The following is a 24,925-nucleotide window of genomic DNA, read 5'->3' on the forward strand; positions in this document are numbered from 1 at the left end:
TCATGAGGTGAGACGTGTTTGCAGATGAAAAGCTAAAGGCAGATTTACACCTTACTGCCATAATTCTGGGCTTTACTGATAAGAAGGCAGACAGACAAAGCATTGGTCTTGTGTTATCTTGTCTGTGTAGTAACTTCAGCATTTACTATCCAGATCTAGAAGTCAATCACGGCTAGATTCCACCAGTAACTTGGACTTGGTGGTTGCAGAGAAGTAGAGTGTGCACACATGCACAGAATCCAAACACATTTCCTCTCTCTAATTCACTCTCGTTCTCTAATTCAGTTTAATTTCTCACACTTTCCCTCTGCCTTCCTGTCCTCTCTGTCTTTGGTTCTTTCTCGCGCCAAGGCAAACAGGAAGTGTCAGGTCAGACCAGGTTATTTCAGGCCTAATTGGGAGATTGATGTTCCTGCAGAAACCTGGCACCATGACATGCCTTTCATCCTCCCGTGTGCACTTCCTCCCAAATGGCTAGAGCCAGACATGTTGACGGCTCAGTGAAAATCAGACAGCTGTCCTTTTTTGAGGACTCTTCTTTGCCATCCTTGGCCAGGGATGACACACGAGCGGTGAACAGTATCAACACAAGTCACCGCAGTCAGCGGGGTCTCTTAAAAAAAAATATTACTACTTGTTCAATCCACCGTTATCTCCTACAATTCCATAGCCCCAGTCTTGCCTATAATTTAGGCTATAGATATGCTGAAAGGTATCCTTGAATGGGCTGGAAGAATAGGGGCATCGGTCCCGACTAATAGGGCTATTTGTGGGGAATGTCTGGACGAGGATAGTGGGGGCAGAAGATCTATTGTGTCCCACATTACCAAGCCACATCGGAGCGTGCTGTAACCTGAACCTCACGTCCACCACTTCTACAACACAGCCAACAAGCAGACAAGGGCCAGTGGAGCATGTCCTGCTCAGTGCTTGCTGTTTAAATAAGATATTACTCAGAAGAGTCCAGAACATTTTAAAAGGGTTAGTTCACCCAAATTATAAGAGGGCATATTTTCCCATTTAAGGGGTCAGTATAGGTTTAAACCGAAATTCCTCTCCAATGATCAAACATCTGAACATATACACCTCTCTTGAGTTATTTGCTACTACCCTCCTGGTAAGGGGGGTCAAAGGACGGGGTAACATTTGAATCATTCAGCTTGTTTTTCTACATATCACAAAATTGCCTCTGACCCCAGGCATTGTCAGTTTTTTTTCCCCCATATCACACCTGATATTAACATGCATTGTGGGTGATCAACGGACATTTGGATAAAGCTAAACAAGTAGGATTGTAGCCAATCACCTCCAAAGCCAGCCACTTGGCAAGTGCAGCCATTAACCAGGGAACACAAGCACTTACTCCATCCTTGTCTTATTCAAAACAATATGAAGGTATTACACTGACACGGCATTGTTGATGGCTACCACCTTTTACTATTCCTCTCCTGTGTAAGTGATGAAGATGTAACAACAGTGCAATCACAACTCAAATCTCCCTTTGGACCCTGGAGTGACACTGTGGTGGGGGACTCTTGGGGATTTAGTCGACTGCCGTCTTAAGAAAAACTTCATTGATCTCTGTCAATGAAGGGGAAATATCTAATATAGAACACGGATTGTAACAAATAGACGACTCCTCCACTCACACATTTCATCACAAAGTGTATCAGGGAACTAAAGTGGCCTTCACATACTAGAAATGACGCAAACCTTCTTTCTCGACACCCTCCTCTCCCACTTCCTTTCTCCCAGTTTCCTGTTTCTTCTTCATTGGTCAATTCATCCGGTTGGGCGGAGCCTTTCTTTGTCATTTGCTTTGCTTCATCAGTTTGCTAGTCTGTCCATTTGGGTCACTGTAGAACCATGGTGGCAGCCTACAAGGTCTTTGCCTGAAGTACATATTAAATGTGTATTTAAGGCTTTGAAAACCAAACTATTTCATACTTTACATACAAATGAATAGGTAATATATTGTATGTATATACATATATTCCTAAAATGTTACATACTGGACCTTTAAATGCAGAGTTACAAACAAATTTAACTCATATTTCAGTGATTCTGTAACAACGCAGTGGACGGTACTTCTACAAAAGTGTACCTGAGAGGCCCCCACCTCAAACACCAGCCCCAGTGGCCACAGCACATCCATGACTAGATGGACAGCTGAAATTACCAATTAGTTTACCAATTGGCTGCAGCGGATTCGATTGGTTTGTAATTAATTCTAGTTACTGGCCCGTAGAGCAGGACGGATGGCGCCATGTCTTTGTCCTACTGACACACTATCCCACAGTGCTGGGCCTTGGGGGGGAGACAGCGGACATCAATACAGGCCCCAGCAGCTACTGAGCCCTCCACCTTCTCCTCAGCACATACACACACACACACACACACACAGCCTTTCTCACCCTGTGCACACTTAGACACACAATACCTTACACATAGTCTCCGATACGCAAACACACACACAGACGTACCTCCTTGCAGCACTTGGCTGATTCCGGATAAGGCGAAACCTCAACCGCCTGAGAAGGTGCTGACGACAAACAAAGACAACAGAAATCTTGTGTTTCGAGACCCGGACCCTTGTGTGTGTGTGTGAGTGTGTGAGTGTGTGTGTGTGTGTGTGTGTGTGAGTTTTGATGTGAAAAGGGAGAAAGGAAGCAACAGACACTCTTCTGCATGTGCAGCAAATGTAATCCAGTGTGGACCGATGGCTAAATAGGGAACTTTACACCCTAAATATAGACTTTCCTACATCTTCTGTCGTTATTGTAATCTATGATTAGAGTCTTTTTGGCATTTGCAAGCAGGTGTATTTGCCTGTGAGTGTGAGAGAGTGGTGTAGCAGCAGTGGCCCAGAGCGGAGGTCACATGGCTCACTGATACCTCCCACACTGAAGGTCAAGGCTTCTACACCCAGGAGCAGAGAAGGGAAGGTTGAAACAGATCGATGATCCAGATAAAAATACACAGCACCTCAGCTCGTCTCCTTTATAAACACGCGCGCACACGCACACACACACGCATACACACACAGATATATTCACACACCCTCAACAAATGACTTAGATGCCACTACAAATGATGCTGGCCTCCTTTTAATGAAAGTGATATCAAAGCCAGAGCCCACGGCAGTGACTGCTGGCTTTCAGGATAACGATACAGTAATGGAAGACCATTAAAAGATCATAACAGCTTAAACGATGAGGTTTCTGTTGTTGCTCTTGCCTAAACTTCCTGCAATCAAACCACTGTTTGCATTCAATATAAAAGAGGACAGGTTGGGAGGTAAAGTTACTCCTGCTCATAAAGGCACTAACATCCACAGTGTATGCTACTCAGAGATGTCTCCTGTGGGGCAGCGAACGTGAGTGAAGCGGATGAGCGAGCAGCGGCCGGCTGGAGGGAGAGAGAGAGAGAGAGCGAGAGAGAAAATCAAGACAAGAGTGCAGCTCATGAAAGACGACAATGTGTGATTTATGTGAGCAGTGAGAGGAGTGGTAATTGGGAGTAAAGCTCCACAATGCTTTTAGTTAATGACAAGTCAACTAGTGAAAGATGTCTACACCACTGTGCTCCTTATTATGGATGCTGGTTAACAGTGGGATGAGGGCCATGCCAGTGAGCTCTCATCAGGTAATGAATGAGGAGCCACGCCGAGAAAGTGTGGGGGCCACAGCAGTTACACTACAGATGACACAATGTTAGTTTTAGTAAATAATCAGGACCATATACACGCACAAGGGGTGACATGGGTCATTGGGTCTGTATTTTGGCCATGTTTTTAACTGGTGACGGTGTGTATCCTGCCTCTCCCCAGTGTCAGCTGGGCCCCAGCTCTCCCCAGGACCCACAAAGGATAATTGGGACCGTTAATGGACAGAAGGCCGTATGGATAAATGTAATTATTCTTTAAAAAAAAAAAAAAAAGTTCTTCCATGTTATCCACTAAGTAAACAATTCACATTTGCGTAATATTGTCCTGTAGTAGAGTGACTAAGAGCCTTCACATAAGCTGAGTAAGAGAGGTTCCTTCATGCGAGAAAATGAATGATCTCACCACACTCCTCAACAGCAGAGACAAATGAGTGAAATCACCACCGGAGACTTGAAATCAATCTATTTTTCACCACACAGCTGTATGTTACTGGGATGGCAAGTAATACGTAAACCCTTCATAAACTAATCTACCCAATTAGAGCTCAGGAGTAGACAAGTTTGTTGGATTCTGGCCCAAATGGGTTTGGCAACAAATGATGGGTTCATTTGCAAGACAGGGAGGAGTGCCTCACGTTCTATAATAAATGAAGTGGCATAAATCAAGGTTCTGTGGGAGTGTTTGACAAAAACAAAAGCAAAAACAAATTAGTCATTAATACTCTGGGTTAAAAGGCTCTCTGTGTTATTCAAACAAATTCATTAAACATGACGCCAATGTCTCAGGAAGATATACTGACGGAGGCATGACTGAGATAAAGCCAACATTTTGTGCTGATGTTATTAAAACACTGAATGCTATTAAATATAAATGACACAAATAAAGCACATATTATGTCAACTGTAACCATGCAAAAATCTTTAGAATTGAAGGTGAACATCAAATTCAAAATAATTTCATACTCAATATTCTAATACTTTAACACTATACTATCAAATGCCATGTTGTAAACAGGCAATGCTATTCTGTGTCCGCCTTTGTGCGGGACAAAGCCCAGCAAAAGTGTAATAACACAAACAAAACCACAATCAATAGTTCCAGTGTGTCATGACAAGAATCAAACAAAGTCAAGGTTAAACACGTTACATCAAACAATCGACTTGATGTTGAGGAAGATGTCCCCAATCTGGCACGACTGTATCAGACCTACTCAAGCTTGCAAAACATACTAAGAGAGGACGGAGAAAGAGGAGGCCTAGGGTGCTCGGAGCATGCCTGTGGCAAATCTACGTCAGATATTGTTTGTGTTTAGTGCTCGGCCCCATGAAGAATTGATGAAGCTCTTCTGGAACTTTGCGAGCATCAGGGCAGGGAAGAATCAGAGCATGGCAAACGCTTCATTTCTGCAAAGCTCCGTGCCATTTACGAGAGCCTTCCATTAGTTGCTTCAGCCATGGGGCCCAACTCCTGCATGCATCTGCTCGGTGGTCACTGCTGCTGCATGTGTGTTTGTGTGTGTCTGTGTGCAGAGCATAAAAAAATAAATACAATCACAAACTGGTAGGGAAAGTCATTCCATGTCTGTGAAGACGGATTTAGTTGTGTATTCAATGCCTAGGAGACAATGATAGATGTCCATGTTGATGACATGTTTGTTTGTCCCTATACAGATACACTGTATTACATTATTATTATGATTGTTATTATTACCACAATATATTATTATTGTTATATATTATTATTCAGAACAAAAGAAAAAGTAGGTAGAAAAAGGTAGAAAAGTACAAAATGATCGTAAGCACAGTGGTACAGTGCACAAAAATACAGAGAAAGGGCACATTAAAAGTAGAAGACTAATAACACACACACACACACACACACACACACACAGCTGATCTTCTTACACAGCCTTGGCTGTCTGTATGCTAACCACAATCCTGCTCCCTGCAGTGCTGACCGCAAAGCAGTCAACAGAGGCACACTGGGCCTTATCCGGCATGACACGCTGGTCGATAATCATGCACACCACCGCATAGCACAACACCACTGTAACTGCGATACCTGGGCCTGCCTGCCGGCCTGCATAACGGGTCACGCCCGGATGAAGCCACACTCAAATTAACAGCAAAATGATCTTGTTGAAATGAGTGTTTGAATTTTTGTTTCTGTCAGGAGTGAGTAGCACGGTGTGACATGACGATGGTTTGAGGACAGAAACTCAGAGACTTTGAGCAGCAGGACATAAACGAATGCAAGGAACGTCTGTCTGTTAATCACATAAGTGTTCAACGGGTTGTTTGACAAGCTTCAGACTTGGCGGGTGAATTACTAAGGCCACCATTGTGTGCTTTGTTTGGATCGAAAACACAAAAGACATTGGTAGAAATGCAACGGATGATTTAATAACTAAAACAGCCGCTTCACAGCAGAGCACCGAGAGATATTCCACTCATCTGCTAATCACAAAAATACACAAAAAAAACAGGCTAATCTGGAAAAACAGGTACTGCAGCACTAGTTAGTATAATCTACCATAGACCCAGTGAATTTTGGATGAGAATAGCCTATTTAATCTATGTAGCCTTTAATAAAATCAACAGCCTTAATATAGATACAAAATAATTTCTAATATTTACTTCCTCTTCCTACACCACTCCTAGTCGGTACAAATGTAATGTTAAATAATTGTAAATTAAACTAAGATATACAGTAGTCACACATGAACATAATCCGTTGACTGTGACTGTGAGCGATTATGCAGAATCACTACAGAACATACTCAATATAGTCAATATATTATGCACATTGCTGCCATCAAACATGCACCATTCATTATGCATCAGCTGTTGCGTCATATAGATCTTTGTGGTAACAGACCAGATAAAGGAAAAGCAATAGGCCTGCATGTGACAAAGGTAAAGAGAAGAAGAGCTACATAAATCGGAGCCCTTAGCTAATCATTTTCTCCCTGCTGTAATACTGTAAAGTGTAACCTGTGCTGTCCTCAGTTTTACCATGGCAATAAAATGTCTGATGGATTGCCAACAACCAACCTTGTGCCACTCACAGCAACACATAGTATCAAAGACAAACTGTCACATTGTAGATGTCCTACGTCTGTAAACACCTCCAAATCACCGGTGCACATCAGTGCACCACAGAGGAAAAGTCTGGGAACTCAACTGTTCTTTCTCTCTTTATAGAAAGTAGCAAATATAAGAAATAAACCAAAGTTATTTGCATGTTTGTGCCTTAGGGTCCTGTTAAGCCTTCTTTTTAGTGGTTATCGGGAAACAGTACAAGATACTGCAGACATGCGATAATCGCAAACTGACAGGTGATATTCAGAAGGTCTTGTCTGTTTATGTTAGACCTAAGAAAATAACAAAAGGAATATGACAATGGAAATGGATGAGCCATCCAATGGCTGAACAAATTTAAAAATTCAACAGCACCACCTACTGTTTACTACGTGCATTGTCCTGAGGGTCAAATCAACGTGTGCCCAGTGTTACTTCAACAGCGTCCATGCAGAACAATGTTTGGAGAAGGATGAAACACAGCAAGATATAAGATCTTAAACTTCCCACTGAAGGACATACACAGATTTTTAACAAACATTGTTGAATAATTCTTCTGTTGTCTCTGGCTATGCAGGGACCTTTCTGAAGACTATGAATAATGCTAATTTGATTTTTGACCCTTCTTTATTCAGCATAATTCAGGAGAGTCTGCTCATTTTGTGAGTACAAATCTATCATAATCGCAGTCATATCTTTTTTAGTTACAGATTAGTAGAGAACCACCAGATCAGAAAACCAGTTAACACCAGTCCTGTAAGTTAAGCAGAGACTCGTCGAGGACTGGACAAAGATGACTACACGTGTGGTTTTGTTTGGGAAATGCTGTGGGCAAGTATCTCAAGTGTAAGTCCATGTTTAATTTATTTAATTTATTTGAATCATTTTGTCAGCAAGTTCATATGTGTATGAAACACTCAAAAATGGAACCTGACACCTCTAATCAGTTTGTCAAACAACAGTCCACTTTCCACTTAACAGGCTTTTAAACCTTCACACACACAAGTGCACACACTAAACCTCCACATGCCCTCAGCCTGTTTGTACTCTTTGAAGAAAACAACAACAACAAAGCAAAGAGTGGAGCTGGTGTGGGGCCTGCATCTGGCCACACTCTGACTCCCCTTGTGGCCTGGATCACAGAACTAGTGAACCCAAGCAGAATCTGGAAGAAACCACTTAGTCTTCTCCTACTGGCTTCACAACACACACACACACACACATACGGGGACGCAGTACAAACACATCCTGTAAAAGCACAGGTATGTGCACAAGTGCCCACATCTGCACACACACACACAAGCAGGAGATGGCAAAATGCAAGGTCACAAGACACTGGCTGGACTAGACACATGCACACAGGCTGGAGTGGGAGACAGAGAAAGAGGCGAGGACAGGGAGAGTGAGAGGAGGAGATGATGACACAGGGAGACGACTGGGGTTGGAAAATAAGTGAGAGGAAAACATGTAAGAAATTTTTAAGTAGAAAATAGGAGAGGACACGGGGGCAAATGAGGAGGACAGAGTGTGTCCCAACAGAGAGATTGGCCGCTGGGCTAATTGCTGTGACACCAACATCCAAATCTGCTAAAGGAACCATGTGAGGGAAGAGGAGAGCAGAGGGGTGGTGGGGGAATTGCCTGTGGCACGCACCCCTTTCACCGGGGTCACCACCAGTACACATCAACTCACCTCACAGACGCAATACTTTCCCCACATATTATCACCACAATATAAACTCTCTCTCTCACACACACACACACACACACACACACACACACACTGCACTCATTTAAAAATCATCAAACAAACAAGAACATAGTCATGACTGCATTATGTGCCATCCATGCTCATCAAATATTTATACCAAGGGAGAGACACACCAACATAGCAACCATGATGTGTGTTTCCATTCTGCTTTCATCCCAGTGTCCGGAGAATCACATCAGGGAATAACACACACACACACACACACACACAATCAGATTGATTAAAGTAGGAGTTCTGAGCAGTAATAGGGATTTAGACTGCTAATAAATATTCCATGTGAAGTGAGATGTAGTTCAAACGTGAGAAAGGCCCCCCAGCTCTGCACTCTCTGTGGCCAGTGTGATTGTGCTCCTCCTCCTCCAGCACCACTGCTGCTCTCAGCTGTTGGTTTTCAGCTGTATTGTGACAGCCACTACAGATTGTCTCACTAGCAACTACAGTCCCTGCCCCTGTGCCTACACACCATTAGCTCCCCATCTGTCAGCTTCCTAACAGGTTCCCACTAATGCAGCCAAGGACTCAATTCACTGCATTCCTCTCCAGCAGTCAGAAGAAGTCGTCTAAGCTCTGCGCTCTGTCCTGCTCCTTCGACTTTGAATCCTCTCACCTTCGCTTCCTCTAATTTCCTCTGATCCTGCTCGTTCTTCCCTCAGATCACCTCCGTCCCTCTCTCTTTTTTAGCATCACCTTAGCCTTCCTTCTCCCCTCTCGCTCTCTGAACTCCTCATCCACTTTTAACCTTTGCCCTCCTCTAATCCCTTCAATGCTCCTCTGTATTTCTCCTCTCCAGACTTGTTCCCTAAAGTATCTGGGAAAGTTCAGGACTGGTACCACTGGTCATCAGGGGATCAGTGAAAAGCAGTTACAGTAACTCTGCAGCCAGGCACAAGACGTCTCTTGGGCCAGACCCCACAGCTGAAATTGCATATGTTGCAGTTAAAGTAATCTGCTGCCTTATAAAATAAAATAAAACAAAAGGTTTTAAAAACACGCAGAAAGATGCAGTGGCTAACAGCAGCGACAGTGACACCGGTCCTGGCAAATAGGCTGTGTGGCTGTATGTGTAACTCTATCTAAGGAGGGGGAATACAGCAGTGGTTGGGTAATGGAAAGGTCATTTAGTGAATCCCCCAGGTAGGGGGGCTGGTCTGACACGGCTCGTTTGTCACAGTTCAATAACTGCCACTCTGGGCAAGTGAGAGGGAGGGAGAGAGACGAAGAGGAGGGTAAGATGTGTGTAAGTGTGCTGCAACCCTGGTGTGTGATTGTGTGCTCAGACCAGGGAAGCACAGCTGATTCCCAGAGCTTGTCCCTCCATTAGAGGCCTCGAACGGGGTCACAGTGAAGGCCAAGCACTACGGATTCAGTCATCTCAATATGAAAACTTGTAAACCTCGGTCTGGCAGGATTATCTTTTTTTTCCAAGTGGGAAAGCTCAATTGTTTTACCCCTTTCAACCCAAAGATGACCAGTCTCAAAGGATGTCAACTTGAAACGCGTGGCTTCTGATAAAGCCTAATGAACGGGATGCATGGAAATGAAAAGGTGCAAGCAAGACCAATGGAAAGGTGAAATGGGCATAAATGTCATAAAAGATCAAATACAATTAAAGACAAAATAACAATATAAAAGTTGAAAAGTAAACTGTTTCTCTCACGTGTTCACATTGTCTCTCCACCTCACACTGTTTCATCCTAACACTTCCTCGTGGATTAAGAAAACTCCCGTTCTTCTTAAACTTAAATAGCAAAATAATAAACTTAAACCAGGAAAAGCTGCTGTTTTGGAGTTGTTGTATATGGTTTAAACAGGGCAGTGACACTGACCTTAAATATATGTGCTTATCCGATTTCAAATGTCCAATCAATTATTCCAACATATGTGTCTATTGCACTGTCCTGTACACAAAAATACTCTGTGAAATAGACCAAATACTTTATTTTCTATTGACCATATTGATCTGCACTGTCCCTTTAACATGCTGTTACAGTAGGTGTGTGACAGAATGATCCCCAGCTCTGTGAGAGAGCCAAAGATTTTCACACAACCCAGTGAGCAACTGGTGAGAGAAAGCCCAGTCTGTCCTTCTCCTCACTTTGAAAATCAATAGAAAGCGTCTCTGTGCTCACTGACATGCCTCCATCTGCGAGGTGACAGAGGCACAGATTTGTTTTCATCTCAGCAAGGTGGGGAGATTGTGGATTTCATGTCTGACCCCCTACATGGACATTTGAGACCTACTAACTCTGTCATAGTAGGGTTTGATCCCAACAATACGTGGGTGTGCTGCTTGAGGGGGTTTTACAGTGGTCTATGTCGCCCTCTTGTGGTCAGCACAGGTAAGGAACGCACACAATATCTGCTGAATAAAATGTTCTCAAGTAACAAAAAAACAACTTTAGTGATATTGGTAATTGTTGCATTGTTTCAGACATAATGGTCAGGGTGACACTCACAAGTAAAATTACCACTATTTTGATAGCATTTTACAAGTATACTGGTCTAAAAGGTAAAACAGTTTAAAAGTAAAAAATAAAAATTACTCAGAGTAAAAGTTACTTACAAATCTCACATGAATTGTTTTTTAATTAAAGGCAAACTAAATTAAATATGTAAACACAATGTATCAGTCTCCCCACTCGGGGACCATAATTAGCGCCAATTCATCTGTCCTCATCATTCACTGCCAAAGTTTCCGGTGCCTGATTTATTTGAAAATGACTTTAAAAATAGAAGTACACAAAAAACCTACTCAATTACACCAATGTGAGTAAATGTAATTCATTACTTAACCTCTGGTGACAATTGTAATTATACTATAAGCCTAATCCAAATGTAATATGAATACACCTTATGAAGGAAAAAAAACAAACATTCAGGGGAATTAAACATATAGTTTCTGTAACTGCTGGGATGAACCTGGTGGGTGAGATTGGTCCTTGACCTTTGACATAAATGTGTTGCCATACAATTAAACACAGTGTATTCTCCACATTATTGGCCTCTTATTAATGATCCGGCTTAAAACCAACATGCTCCCACAGCAGCAACATGGTGTTGGGCTTTACACCATTGAACCAGTCAAGTGTCAAAAAGGCAAGTCAAACGATGGTGGATAAAGTGTATAGGGAAGAAAATGTGACATTTCCAGTTTTCTGAGGTCAAATTGAAAGAATGATGGTAATATGACACATGTAATGTAATATATGTAATGCTTGTGAGAGATTTGTATCAAATACATTTAAAATATGTTGTTTACATATTGCTGGTGACATAACATTTTGCTATTGAACACTAAAAAGTCACAGTCAGTGAGTCATGTGAACTGTGACTGATATTGTAATGTACTTTATGTCAGTATTAGCTCATCACTTTTATGGATCAAACCAATCATTTTGTACATGCACTCCATTATCTTTAGACAGGTATATGTAAATGATGTATCTCATACACTGTTGAAGAATCTTTACAGAAAACACACCGTCTATTTCATTAAGTGATAACGAAAGAGTGACTGCCTCATAAGGACTGAACCATCTGTGGTCAGTGACATCATGGGACACAAACTCTTCCTCATTTAAAATGACTAACTGTCACTTGGGCAGCTCACGCTTTAAAACACAGCTCACTCGGCTCAAGTCACCTGACCTGAGACAACTTCATTGAAGCTAATGGTCAGCATTTAGTTTTACATTTAAATTCTACAAGGGAAGTTCATTCAGAGCAAACAACTGTGCTCCTTTCAAGGAAGTAACAGCTAAAATGGAAGTGCTGCTGTTTAAAGACGCTTTCTGGGTAAGTTCGCTTCTGCAGTTTTATGCTCTGGTGAAGTTGTTCTTATAAAAAAAAAACAACAACAACCATGCAATAATTGCATTCAAGCTTTATAAGTTTTAATTCTCAACTGAACTCAATTATAATGATCCATTATATGCTAATCCTAAAACCAAATTTGATCTTGACACATGTTGCCATATACACTTTATTTTAAATGATAACTTAGTCCACATAACTTTGGTGTCACTATAATAATGTTGCTGTGAAAAACTTAATATAAAATAACATTTTAACCTATTTTTCCTTGTATTGATCACTTCTCTGTTCATTTTACGTCATATTATACCCTGCAAATATATTCTGCACATTTGTATTCCCACCTGACATCTACAGTATCTTATCTACTCTATGAAGTGTATATGAGCAGCTCGATGAAGTGAAGAGTTTAGTTGCCATGGTTTCTATAACTATATTTTGCAAGTATAGTTCTGCATTTTGACCACAGTGAGTCCAGGATTGACACAACTATATGTCGCAATGGCTGTTTCCACAATGTTGTTTATTACAGCAATTTTCTTTTTTTTTTCCATGTCTTCTCAATGCAGGGGTCGGATTTCACTTGTCATGCTGGATATGACGCTGTGATCCAAAGGTTACGAGACGGAAGGCAAATGTGCAAAGACATGGAGGAGCTTCTAAAGATGAGGTTGAAACCAAATGTGTAAACGCGTGTGATCTGTGATTGTGACAAAAAGAAAACCTCATAAAACCACTGAGGTTTGATAAAAGTTGTCACCATGAGATGTTTAATATGTTTTTAAAAACAAAATCTTTAAATATTGGTGATCTCATGTGGCAGTTACATGTAATTACATGGTAGTAGGCCTCACCCAATGACAAGCATTTCATCCGCATTTGTTACTGCTCCCTTTTTCAACTTTAATGACAGAATCATTTTGGTGAGAAAATGATTAAATGATGAATGATGTGTGTGTGTGTTCATAATGCACAGGGCACAAGCAGAGGAAAAGTATGGGAAGGAGCTGGTGACAATCGCTCGCAAAGCTGGAGGACAATCAGAGATCAAGTAAGTGCTTTGCCTCAGTCACATTAAAGTCATGTATTAAATGGATAGACAGTTGGAGCTTAAGTATTACATAATATATTATGTAATAAAAAAAAATTTGTGGTAAGATTAAGATGTTTAATACTGAATTCAATGGTCGTCAGGATCTGACTGCGTCTTCTTTTAGACTGTGTGTGCGTACGTACGTGCGTGTGTGTGTTGCTTCTGCTTCCGACAGCACTGTTTAAGTAGCAACGACAGAAACTACAACTAAAACTAGAGAAAGCACCACCAAGGTTAACAATTTAAAATATAAAATGAATCCATATCTGGTGCACAACCCAGATCTAATCATTTCTTTCAAGGGTCATAACCTTCATCCCCAGAAATGCTTCTGAAAGACAAACTGACGGATTAACAGACAAACAACCATGACCAAAAAGACAGAATCTTTACACACTAGATATAACACTGACAACACTGAATTATCTCTGATCTTATTATCTTATTTCCAGCACTTTGAGAACGTCCTTCGACCACTTGAAAAGACGTAAGTTTCTCACTGGCTCTGAATGCTGCTGCTGCTATTCATCTTGTGTGCTCTCAAATGTCAACGATTCAGTTTGCCTTTTTTTGTGTGTGGCTGCAGAAATCGAGACCATTGGGAACTTTCACATCCAACTTTCTGATATACTGAAAGAGGAGGTGAAAAAGATTGAGACATTCAGAGAACGTCAGAGAGAGCAGAGGAGGAAGGTAGTGTGGACAATTCACGTCGATTAACAACAGCCATGATTCTGCACACGGGTATAGGGTTTGATTTCCATGATAATGTGAAGTCGGACTTTCTCTGTCTTTTTATATGTATTAGGAACTTATAAGTCCAACATACCATAATATGCAGCGCGCATAAAGCAACACACAAGCCTCCAAATTCTGACTCTTCTGTTTCCCCTTATAGTTTGAAAGCATCATGGAGAAGGTTCAGAAGAAAAAGATTACGTCATTCAAGAAGACCATGGAGGTTGGAAAAGAATTAGTATTTCACAATAAATCTCGTTCTGCCTTTAATGAAACTAGAACTCTTACTTTCTCTTTCTGTCAGTCAAAGAGGAACTATGAGCTGAGATGCAAGGAGGCAGATGAAGCTGAACAGGTTGCTGAAAAGACCACTATAGCAAGCAAAAACTCTGAAAAGGTACTTCAATATGTACTATTGTGTAGTAGTAGTGTCAGATGATCCAGTTTGTAAACAGGAAATACATTTTGTTTTGGATTTTAATCTCTGCACCACATCCCACCAGACAAATAACCTTCAGTTCTGTTAGGTTTCTAGCTGCAGGAAAACATCTGTGGTAAGACTAACTGAGGCAGTAAACTTAACATAAACTTCTAGCATGGGGGAACTAAAGTATACACTTTAGTGCTATTGGTCATGTTTTTTTAAGTCAGACAAAAGATTATTTTCAGTCTTATGTATATACAAGAAGTCTACCACAATAACTGCACTAAAAATAAAGTCTTTATTCCTGTGCAAAAAATGTGTTCACAGATACGTCACAGGGCCACGCATTGCAGACAGACAGCCAAAGAAGCAGGTGTGACAAAGAACCACAAATGTATTTGTGGCTGCGTTTGAATTTGACCTATAACTATTCTCTAATCTCTCACAGAAAAGCTGTACTCCAACAACATCGCTCAGCTCGAAAATGTTCGCCAGGACTGGGCAGAGACGCATAAAAGCACATGTGAGGTACTGTGGGGTGGCAATGTTCCTATTGTCTTTGTTGTTGGTCACACACTTTCACCAGGAGTGTCACACCCGTGGAGGATGTGGGTGTTTTAACACACACTTTTCCTGTGAGAGGGTAAAAATGCCTCAAACATGACACCGGCTTTGAGTGTGACCGGCGGATGATTGGCAGCAAACAAGTCCCGCCTCTCTTGGTGTGTTATTTTTATCGTTCAGCTCGTGCTGAGGAGGCGGAGACTTCCATTACTGTCACTTTTGGACATATGGAAGCCCGAATTGTCAATATTGATAATAAAGTATAAGACATTATTTAATTATCATATCAACAAACTGTGTTAAATATCTATGTGAAATAACTGAGGAAATCATTCAAACCCAATTTGGCATTTTTATATCTTGTTAGTTTGTAGATGTGTTTATTATTTTATACTGGGTGTGTTTTTATACTTTTCTAGTATCACTCCTCTGTCATTGTATTCATCGTTTTTTTATTGTTTGGTCAAAAAATATGAAAACATATGTGAAGCCAATATTACTTGGTTGGCAAAGTTGATGAGTTTGTCTAAATGAATTCAAATAAAAACATGTAATAACATAACAGACCCTTACTGGTACTAGGACAGTGGATGTGTTGTCCCACTCCACACCCGACCAGGGTATCCAATTTACCCTATCAATGGGGAGCAATGGGGATTATGGAACTTGCTCAGAGGCCCTTGACCTGTCAGGATTCAAATTGGCAACCCTCCAGGTACAAGCAAAGTTACCCTTCCACTAGGCCATGGGCTGCCCATTCAGCCATGTGTAATGCATGTTAATAACAAGAATAATAATAATAATAATACCAGCAAAACGACTGTTCTGACTGTTCCAAGGAAACTTTCATGTCTTTACAGACATTAACTAACTATTCATATTATACTGGGAATAATAGAAAGTAACTAGAAAGTAAAGATGAAACATATATAAAAAAGTGTGTGTTTGTCTTTTAGGTGCTCCAGCAAATGGAAGGAGATCGCATTAGCATGTTAAGAAGTGCTCTCTGGGACCACTGCAATCATTTCTCCCAGCAGTGCGTCAATGATGATGACGTGAGTGGTACTTCCCGTCATTTATTTATACATCAAAAAGAGGATTTGATATCTGCACTGTACCAGCAACTTTGTATTGATATTTGACAATTCTACTAAATAACACTGTGTACATGCACAACCAGGAATTTCCATGAAAGCTTGTTGACATGACATGATCCCCTTAGGATGTGGTTGAAAGCAAATGTTAAAACTAATACATTAACACTAAATTGGGGGATGAATATGCTTGAAAAATGTGCCTGCATTATATAATTTATATAATGAATGTATTATGGCAAGGAGGAGAAGTCTCCAGATGATGAGATGATTGGGCTCTTGCACCTACTGACCTGATCAGGAAAAGTGGCCAATTCTGATCTCGCATGTAATGTCTCCTGTCTGAAAATCAGTTTTACGAGGAAGTGAGGAAACATCTGGAACAATGTGACATCATTGCAGACAACAACTATTTCATAGAGACAAAAAGCACAGGATCTAGGCCTCCAGGTGAGCCCTTTTCCTTCAGAAGCAACTACTTACACGACAAAGGAGAGAAGCGCAACAGCAAAATAATGTCATTTACATTGATAGTCGGGCAGTCAGTAGGAGTTTTCTGCCCGTGCGTGTCCTTACCTCTTTCCTCTCACAGATCCCATTGTGTTTGAGAGCTACTACTCCGCTGAAAGGTCCACACAGAGCAATGGCCAAACTCTTATCGCAAGAGGAGTAGAAGACGTGATGAGGAGGTGTGACATAAATAGCCTACAGGAGGAAATTTAACAGAAGATAATAGCATTGTTAGTGAAACCTGCCAGGACAAATTATACATCTGGCAGAAGTGTTATGGCTAATCTTTTCTTTCTCTGTGTGTATTTTGATCACTTTAAACAGTAAACTGTGTATATATATATATAAGAGTGTGATCAAGCTATGCACATTCATTTACATACACGCTGAGCCCTGAACCCCTTCTCTGCAGGCCTGTGGACATCAACATCGACAGTCCACAAAACTCACGATTATCACAGATCTCTTCTGGTGAATGTAAGTATTACATCTACTCACTCATTCACCATCATCTTACGTGTTTAAATGTTCTTGAATACGAAGCTTAACTGAATAATCAGCAAGTCTCTGGCTCCGTTGAGAATTGTATTATTGTGGGGTGGCTGTGATGCAAGTATTTTAATATTTACATTAAAAATATTAGGCCAATTCAGATTAAAGCCATATGCAGTATATATATGTATATATATATACATATATATATATACATATATATATATATATATATATATATATATATATATATATATATATATATACTGTATATATATGCACACATCTGAAATAAAACTTTAACAAAAGGGAAAACTTAATGTACTGGGTATGTTTGCAAAACACAACACCTCTTACTGTATATAGGATTGAAGATTGAAAGTAATAAGTAAAAGTATAAATTAGACCACACTATTGTACATTATACTGTATTATATTATATTATGCCACCAGCAACCTCACAGACTCCACTCACCCTCGTCACAGCCTTTTCTCCCTGTTGACTTCAGATCAGATCAGGAACAACTTCTACTCAGCTGCTGTTAGGCTGCAAACAACAATCACACACACCACTAACTATTTCTCTGATCTGCAACGCAGGCAGTATTATTTACACATTTCATGAGCAATATGGATTGTGACCTATTTAGTATTTTATTCAGTGCAATAACCTTTTTATTTTTTAAGTTTTTTTAGGTGTTCCTTTTTAATGCATTTGCAGAATGACAGTAAAGGGAATCTTGAAGTAACAGATGGAAATGTAACTGGACAATGTACAGTACTGTGTATTATACTTTATAAAGCGAGGTTCATTGGGCATTTGTCTGTTTTAGTTGAGATTACAGATGGAGGATATGCACCACTAACAGGCCACGCGCGAGACACATCGCTGGCCACATTTACAGCGGACGAAGAAAGTTACGTGGTGATTTATGGATATACTGCACAGGTAATTGCACACAACCATGACTTTGGTTGTTAAGATGTTACAAAGCCAGTGTAAGTGTATAAGTTCATGTTATTCATCTCGGACTCACCTTTGGTTACATTGACTGGTCAGGATGCAGATGAACTGACTGTGAGCAGAGGGGAAGTGGTCCAAGTATTGGAGCAAGGGGAAGATGGTTGGTGGCTTGTGGACAGGAATGGGCTGACTGGAGTGGTGCCAGGAAACTATCTGGGGAAAATCTAAAAAAACACACACAAACACACACACACACACACACACACACTCACATTCACAAATGACAATAAACACATAGCCACACACTTTAAAACACATGTACATGCATATGTTCCCAGTTAATCAACATACTTATTTGCCAAGCTTTCTTTTTAAGTGCTTTCTACAAACTGAGCTGATTTTCTCAACCCGTCCTGAAAACAGTGCGTAATTTTAACACTTTTTTTTAACATTTTTGTTTGAATATTTAGTGCGCTATTCTGTATTTATAAAGAAAAAGTCATTCAGTTTGGTTGCAGCTATATTACATATTTAACCCTGCTGCCCCATGTGTTTGTCTGTTGTTCACTACTTTTAAAAAGTTCTGCTAAGGTTGAAATAATCAAGGAAACTGTAGATATTTTACACACACACACACACACACATATACACAGAAACAGATTATATCTACAGTCATGTGGCAGATGAATTATCCAATCATTATCTTAGTATGTATGGTTTATTTTCATAAAAAAACAGTGAAACGTTCACATTAAAATGTATGAGTTTATTTGTCTCCTGCCTCTTTTCTAGTCTATACATTTGTTTTGTTTTTATCAGCACTAGCTAAGTATCTGTAGGGGGTCAACAAACTTAACAAAAATATTGAAACAAAACCCAAAATTCACGAAAATGTATAAAACAAAGTGACATATTTCTTTATAGCAGGTTTATAACTAACAAAGTGGACAGAAGGAATTCTCTGCCGGTAACTACACATACACAAGTTTTCATAACACTGATAATACTCCAACCAATAACACTGGAGACTAAAAGGTGAGTATATTAGGCATGTCTCACTAGTGAAGCTAGAATCAGAGAACATCTCCACCAAAACAGAGTGTGCATCATTTACAACCTGAATAACTGGGAATATGAACTCGTTCTATTAAACCATAGCTTTAAAAGCAATGTTCCAAAAACAAAATGACAAAGATAAAAACGGATGTTAAAAAAGGATAAGAAAGGATGTTCTTTCTATGGAAAAGAAAAGTTCTTCCTTTTCACAAAGTCTGATCAAGTTTAAGTTTTGGAAATATTAAATTGGAGAAGCCAAAAGAAGGAGAATGTGTTCTTTTTAACACAGACCTTGCATTTTAACGACCACAAAATATCCCCAGGGTTACAGTCGTAGTGCAAACTAGCTGACAAGGAAATACATTCCAAATAAGACACACAAGCTCCAAAATACTTCTCATCAACCTCACTGGAAAAGTGCCCTCACTTTAGAAATAACAAAAACAAAACAAGGAAATGCAACATCAAAATCACAAGGGTCAATTAGCCTTACACAACTTTGGCTTCCCTGTTTCACTATTAGTAAGGAGAGAAAAAGGAGAAAAAAGAATATTTAAAGTAACAGCAACTTACAATGTATGTCAATAAATATGTCACTGGTTTTGCCTTGTAGCCCCCGCCCACCAAAACCACGTCATCAGTGTTCGCTACTTTATCATGAATTGTGCAAGGTGTGCTTGAGCTTATTTAACTACAGCTGAATCTACTGTGGACATGTCTGGTGACACTCTTTTTGATTTTCGGAGTGCTTTGCTGGCCGCGTCATTCATGCGTAGCTGTTGGTCGTGACCAGTAGCTCATACGCTGGGTCATGACTCCTTCTGCACAGCACCACGCAGGCACAGAGCATTCCCAGCATCTGCAGGCACACAGTAAAGGAATGAAGCCGTTATTTAAGTCATTATGTCCTCACTCACACCTGACAGGCACATAAGTCTAATCTTTTCACACTCACACTGAATGCTAATCTATAATGAGTATGTTTGAATGCAATATCAACCGAGTGGTCAAAGCTGTTTTTAAAAGTTTTTATCACTACTTTGAGAGCAAAGGTATCCTGGTCTGCAGCAACCATGCTGAGCTTGTTAATTACAAGTACAAAATGTTTGACACAACTGGGTCAGACCTGGGTCAGTTTTCTGCTGACAGAGATGACTGCAGCTTTAATTATGTTCCTCATAAAAACATGCTAAATCAATCCCACTGGTGTAGGCCCATTGTTGCATTCAGTAAAAATGTTTGAATTGGGGGGGGGGGGCTGAACAATATTGAATAAATATCTAATTGCGATTATTTTGACAGGAATTGTGATAGAATTTGCGTTATTTGGGCAGATCTGTAAGAAACAAAGTTGTGCTCTTCAGTCTGTGGAATAAGATGTGTATAGATCAAGACAATAAATAATCTAAAACGATATTTTTACACACATTTTGGCTTTAACAAATATAGTGCCTCCTGCAATTTGAAAATTGCAGTAGGCTGTATTGCGATTTCGGGGGGGGGGGGGGTTATATAACTAGATAATCTGAGTCATTTGGAAAGCTTTCTATACATCCATGGTTCAAATGTATGGCTTGTCTCTCTTACCTGTATAGATGCAAAGGTTAACGCAGCCCATATGACGTACATCATGATCTCCTTTAGCTTCTTCACAACGAGAGCTTCACAGCCCTAAGACACAAAGAAATGATCTCAAAACTGCTGAGAAATGTTGAACTAAACATTTTCATCTGTCGATCATATGTCATTCTATGGTTTTAGCCAATTCACCCATTTATTTATGCATGTGTGTGTACCCACATATTACATCATATCATTTCATATCATATCCACCAGGAGGCAACTCTGCTAGTTGCAAAAAAAAAATCTTCCTACTTCTTACTAAATTAATAACATCAGTAAACATTTTCCTGAGGAGTTAATTGTCCCAATCACTAGTAAATGATCTTCCCATTTCAGGTTAAAACAGACAGTAAGCACATAAGAGTGGACACCACTGTGACTGACAGTATCGTTCAGGTGACACCTCTTCACTCCCTGTTGCAAAATGTCAACATGGTGCGAGCCAAATTGCAATTCTGGAGGATTCAAATCGGGGGTTCTGATTCTTAGTGGTGACATCACGACCAGTTGTCATTTGTGTGTACCTCTTGGTAGAGATCTGATGGACGAGTGAGAGTGCCAGTACAGTTGCTGATGCTGGGCTGACAGCAGCTTACTGGGACACTGTTGTTCTTAGACTCTTTAAACCAGTGAGTGTTCCTCCAATCAGAGTAGTTGTGAATGCCGCAGCAGTGAAGCTATTAGGGGAACAGAAATGATGGGTGAGTGAATGTCTAAAATATACTTGTGACAATACAGTACTGTGCAAACAACTTGGGCACCAGCAGCTTTGATGTTTTTACGTCTGTCAAATTCTGTGATCAATGGCATTTGGGTTGGAACGATGTGACTGAAAGTTGATCTTATATATTAGCTTTTAATGATTTCTTTGTTATCCAAAGCAAAGAAGAAGCTTAAGAAGTTTAAGAAGCTTAAACAATCGGAAATCTTGTTTTAATCATGAAAAAAGCTTCAAACCGATTATGAAAATAGTTGTCGATTAATTTAGTAATCGATTAATAATCGATTCATCGTTTCAGCTCTAAAGCATAGTATAAAAGAAAATGAAATGAAATGAAATAGTAGGACAAACGCAACATTTATTAATAACATTAATTTGGGTTCCACTCCAGTTTTAAGAGAGCTAGGGTGGTGCTATTGGTCAAGTGTTAGGGCAGGTTACACTAAATACTTTACACTTGTAGAAGGTGTTAAACTGCATTTGTTTCCTGTATGGATGTGTTTCAATAAAGTGACTGAGTAATAGTTATACTGCATGGTCATTATAGCAAGCAACACATCTTATGGTGGCCAAAGACTTTTGCACAGTAGTGAACTTGCATAAAATGTTAATTTTAACAATTTAAGTCAAGACAGGAAAAAGATTAGAGAAAGCAGACTTTTTTTTCACCCACCTGCTTCTGCACATAGTCAATAGCACGACTTGGAGCATCAGTGTTGGTGCCATTGTACTCATTGTAAACCTTCTGAATGGAGTGATTCACCTCATCTTCTACCTGAAATAGTTACACAGCAGCTGTTATGGTCACTGTTCAACAAATAGGCCTAGGAACTGAACTTTGTTTAGATACTATTGAATAGCCAAAACATCTAGTGTCTTATCATCTAGTGCCAAAGTTCAGTATCTAAGAACCTCATCTTCATTTCAATATCATCTTCTTTCAGTGATTTTAAAAGAATCAGCATGTAGACACCAAGCTCAGAAAAATGGTTGTGACTTCTGGTTTGAGACATAAAAAAACACTGTGTTAGCCTATAAGGCAGCAATCGTGTGCATGTGTGTGGTATCTGTATTTTGACCATAGCACGTGTCACATAGTAAAATGTAGTTGTAGTAGGCAATGAAGACTTGAGTAAAAACAAGTCTTCATTGCTGTGACAACACAAGCACACCAACAAGGTATTGTACAAATAAATACAATAAATACTATATTTAGTTAGTTAGTTCATTATTTTCTGATTTACTCAGAAATGTCAAAGAGATGAAAAGTGTGGCTCTATATCATCAGTAAGGCATGAGTGAGTTTACCTTTGCTCTGTATATATAACCCAGCACCACCACCACACACTCTGTTACGAACACCAGCAGGAGAATGGCAGCAAACTGAAAGGACAGTATATTGTTCAGATACACATTAGTAAGGTAACTTTGAGGCAACATGCTTACGTAACTCTTTACATTCCAGTGCACTTAAATAAGCTGTGTTCCACCTCAGTGTGATGTTACTTTCACACTTACAGTTGCCAGACCACAGTAGCTTTCACGTATTGTTGCGCAGCAGCCAATCAAGCCAATGATGAAGAGAAGAGTCCCAACGGCTATAATTATGACAGCAGGGATCAAAGTGTACACATCTTCAAAGAAGTGGTCATAGTCGTCGTATGTGATAAACACATAGGCTCCGATGTAGCATAAAATTCCAGCTGCAGCCTGTACAGACAGAGAGTCGGGAGTCAGTGAGACAGAGAAAAGGAGGGTGAAAATGTGTTTGTTTTATTTCTTCCATGGATAATTAGGTTTCAGTGCTAAACTACTAAATGTCTCATAGTGCACATTATTTTTCTGGTTAATTTCTTTTCCTTTCTTTTTATTATACAGTGCAGGATTTCAGTTGAGTATAATGCTGTATATATTAAAACACCAACCCTGCAAGTAGTGTTGAGGTTGACTGATACAGGTTTTTTTAAGACAAATGTCGACCTTCTGAAATCAGAATATCAGATATATTTAAAAAAGTATTTCAGGCAGTTATCTTTTTATTTCTGCAATTTGATTAAATATAACAGTTTATTAATAACAAACAATACACACATTTGATCAACTTAAATAAACACTACTTATAATCTGTTTCTCCAATCTGCATTTAGTGTCTGCAGTGCAATGTGCTTATGTACGCTAAATACATATTATGTATAAACTAAATGTCTAATATGTGAAACAGACAAACCAAAAATTTACTCTTTTAGAGGAAATGAGAACAAAAATGTGTAGACATAAATCAGCAGTAACAGGCAGATTAATGACATGATAATCTTCCAATGCCAAAACAAAAGAATTGCAACACCTACAATAGTGTTGTACTACATTATGTACTGTAGTGTCATTAATGGTTTTTGTCTTTTTTTTTCTACTCCAACATTCATAATGACTTTCATTGCAATCATGTGCATTTTGCTGTGACAATACGATGACGACTTTTTAAACAGTTAAATGCATGTTGAACACACAGTATGACACAAGGGAAGACAGTTAAATACCATATACATGTGGACCACTAGTTATCTCTACATCCTCAGTGATGAGGAGTCATGTGTAGCTAAACTAAAGCTCAGATTATATACCAGAGATGTGTAATATATAATTTAATCCGTAACGCTACAGGGTCACTCAGCTACAGCAGCTGCCGCATAACATCACAGAAACAACTTGTGGGCGGTAGCCACCGACACACACTGCAGCTAGCTCGAGCGACACATTCTTTGTGACTGTGTGTGTCCGTTAAATCTGCTCAGTCTGTAAGAAGTAACGTGACACAGTGTCCACGAACAACCACATCTGTCCGCCGTTAGACTTAGAACCGCAGAGCGTCTCTGGCGCAGTTAGCTTCGTGTGCTAATGCTCTCCATCACCGATGCTGCACTTTGTTCAGTGTCGCTTTCTTACCCAGAAGATGAGATTGAGAAAAACCAGCACGGTCTTCGACGACGTGATTCCACACTGACCCATTGTAGTCTCCGCCTTAACAATTACCACTGTGGCAGTGTGAATAAACAGACATGTAGATATATATATATATATATATATATAAAAAGATATATATATATATATTAAAGCTAGGATGCACCTGCACCTTTGCTGTTATAATAATAAAATGGCTTCAGTGGCCCTGCCCACTCTGCAGATTCCATCAGCCTCCACCAATCAAATGACCGTAATGAAAAGTCCCAGGTCACGTGCTCAAATGACGTCATCATTGAAAACAAAGCGTCTAATGGTGGATAGAGGATACAAAAGACTATTGTTACACAAGTGTTTA

At 39.9% G+C, this 24,925-nt stretch overlaps 2 protein-coding genes across 2 annotated transcripts; one reads left to right on the forward strand and one right to left on the reverse strand.

Annotated features, from left to right (window-relative positions):
* Positions 1 to 12,134: 12,134 nt before the first annotated feature.
* On the forward strand, positions 12,135 to 18,978 carry LOC131460063 (proline-serine-threonine phosphatase-interacting protein 1-like). The gene is made up of 15 exons (XM_058630334.1): positions 12,135 to 12,312; positions 12,900 to 13,000; positions 13,307 to 13,381; positions 13,876 to 13,910; positions 14,010 to 14,116; positions 14,322 to 14,384; positions 14,466 to 14,558; positions 14,913 to 14,958; positions 15,034 to 15,113; positions 16,106 to 16,204; positions 16,597 to 16,693; positions 16,836 to 16,932; positions 17,166 to 17,230; positions 18,079 to 18,194; positions 18,306 to 18,978. Exons 1-15 carry the CDS (start codon positions 12,280 to 12,282, stop codon positions 18,435 to 18,437), a joined length of 1,239 nt encoding a protein of 412 aa, XP_058486317.1. The 5' UTR covers positions 12,135 to 12,279; the 3' UTR covers positions 18,438 to 18,978.
* LOC131460064 (tetraspanin-3) lies at positions 18,955 to 24,703 on the reverse strand. Its single transcript, XM_058630335.1, has 7 exons — positions 24,553 to 24,703; positions 23,128 to 23,319; positions 22,918 to 22,992; positions 22,283 to 22,384; positions 21,413 to 21,565; positions 20,853 to 20,936; positions 18,955 to 20,124 (listed from the first exon to the last, which is right to left on the reverse strand). The coding sequence occupies exons 1-7, from the start codon at positions 24,613 to 24,615 to the stop codon at positions 20,032 to 20,034; spliced, it is 762 nt and encodes a 253-aa protein (XP_058486318.1). The 5' UTR covers positions 24,616 to 24,703; the 3' UTR covers positions 18,955 to 20,031.
* Positions 24,704 to 24,925: the final 222 nt, after the last annotated feature.

Source organism: Solea solea, chromosome 5 (assembly GCF_958295425.1).
Source record: "Solea solea chromosome 5, fSolSol10.1, whole genome shotgun sequence".
In the NCBI taxonomy this organism is placed as follows: domain Eukaryota; kingdom Metazoa; phylum Chordata; class Actinopteri; order Pleuronectiformes; family Soleidae; genus Solea; species Solea solea.

What these genes read in the sequence shown, in the direction of transcription:
- LOC131460064 (XM_058630335.1), bottom strand. Translation starts at nt 24,615, where the DNA reads ATGGGTCAGTGTGGAATCACGTCGTCGAAGACCGTGCTGGTTTTTCTC. An exon ending in TTCTCAATCTCATCTTCTGG is followed by an intron (nt 23,320 to 24,552) that starts GTAAGAAAGCGA and finishes CTGTCTGTACAG; the next exon opens with GCTGCAGCTGGAATTTTATG. An exon ending in TAACCTTTGCATCTATACAG is followed by an intron (nt 20,125 to 20,852) that starts GTAAGAGAGACA and finishes GTGTGCCTGCAG; the next exon opens with ATGCTGGGAATGCTCTGTGC.
- LOC131460063 (XM_058630334.1), top strand. Translation starts at nt 12,280, where the DNA reads ATGGAAGTGCTGCTGTTTAAAGACGCTTTCTGG. An exon ending in CAAGCAAAAACTCTGAAAAG is followed by an intron (nt 14,559 to 14,912) that starts GTACTTCAATAT and finishes ATGTGTTCACAG; the next exon opens with ATACGTCACAGGGCCACGCA. An exon ending in CACAGGATCTAGGCCTCCAG is followed by an intron (nt 16,694 to 16,835) that starts GTGAGCCCTTTT and finishes TTCCTCTCACAG; the next exon opens with ATCCCATTGTGTTTGAGAGC.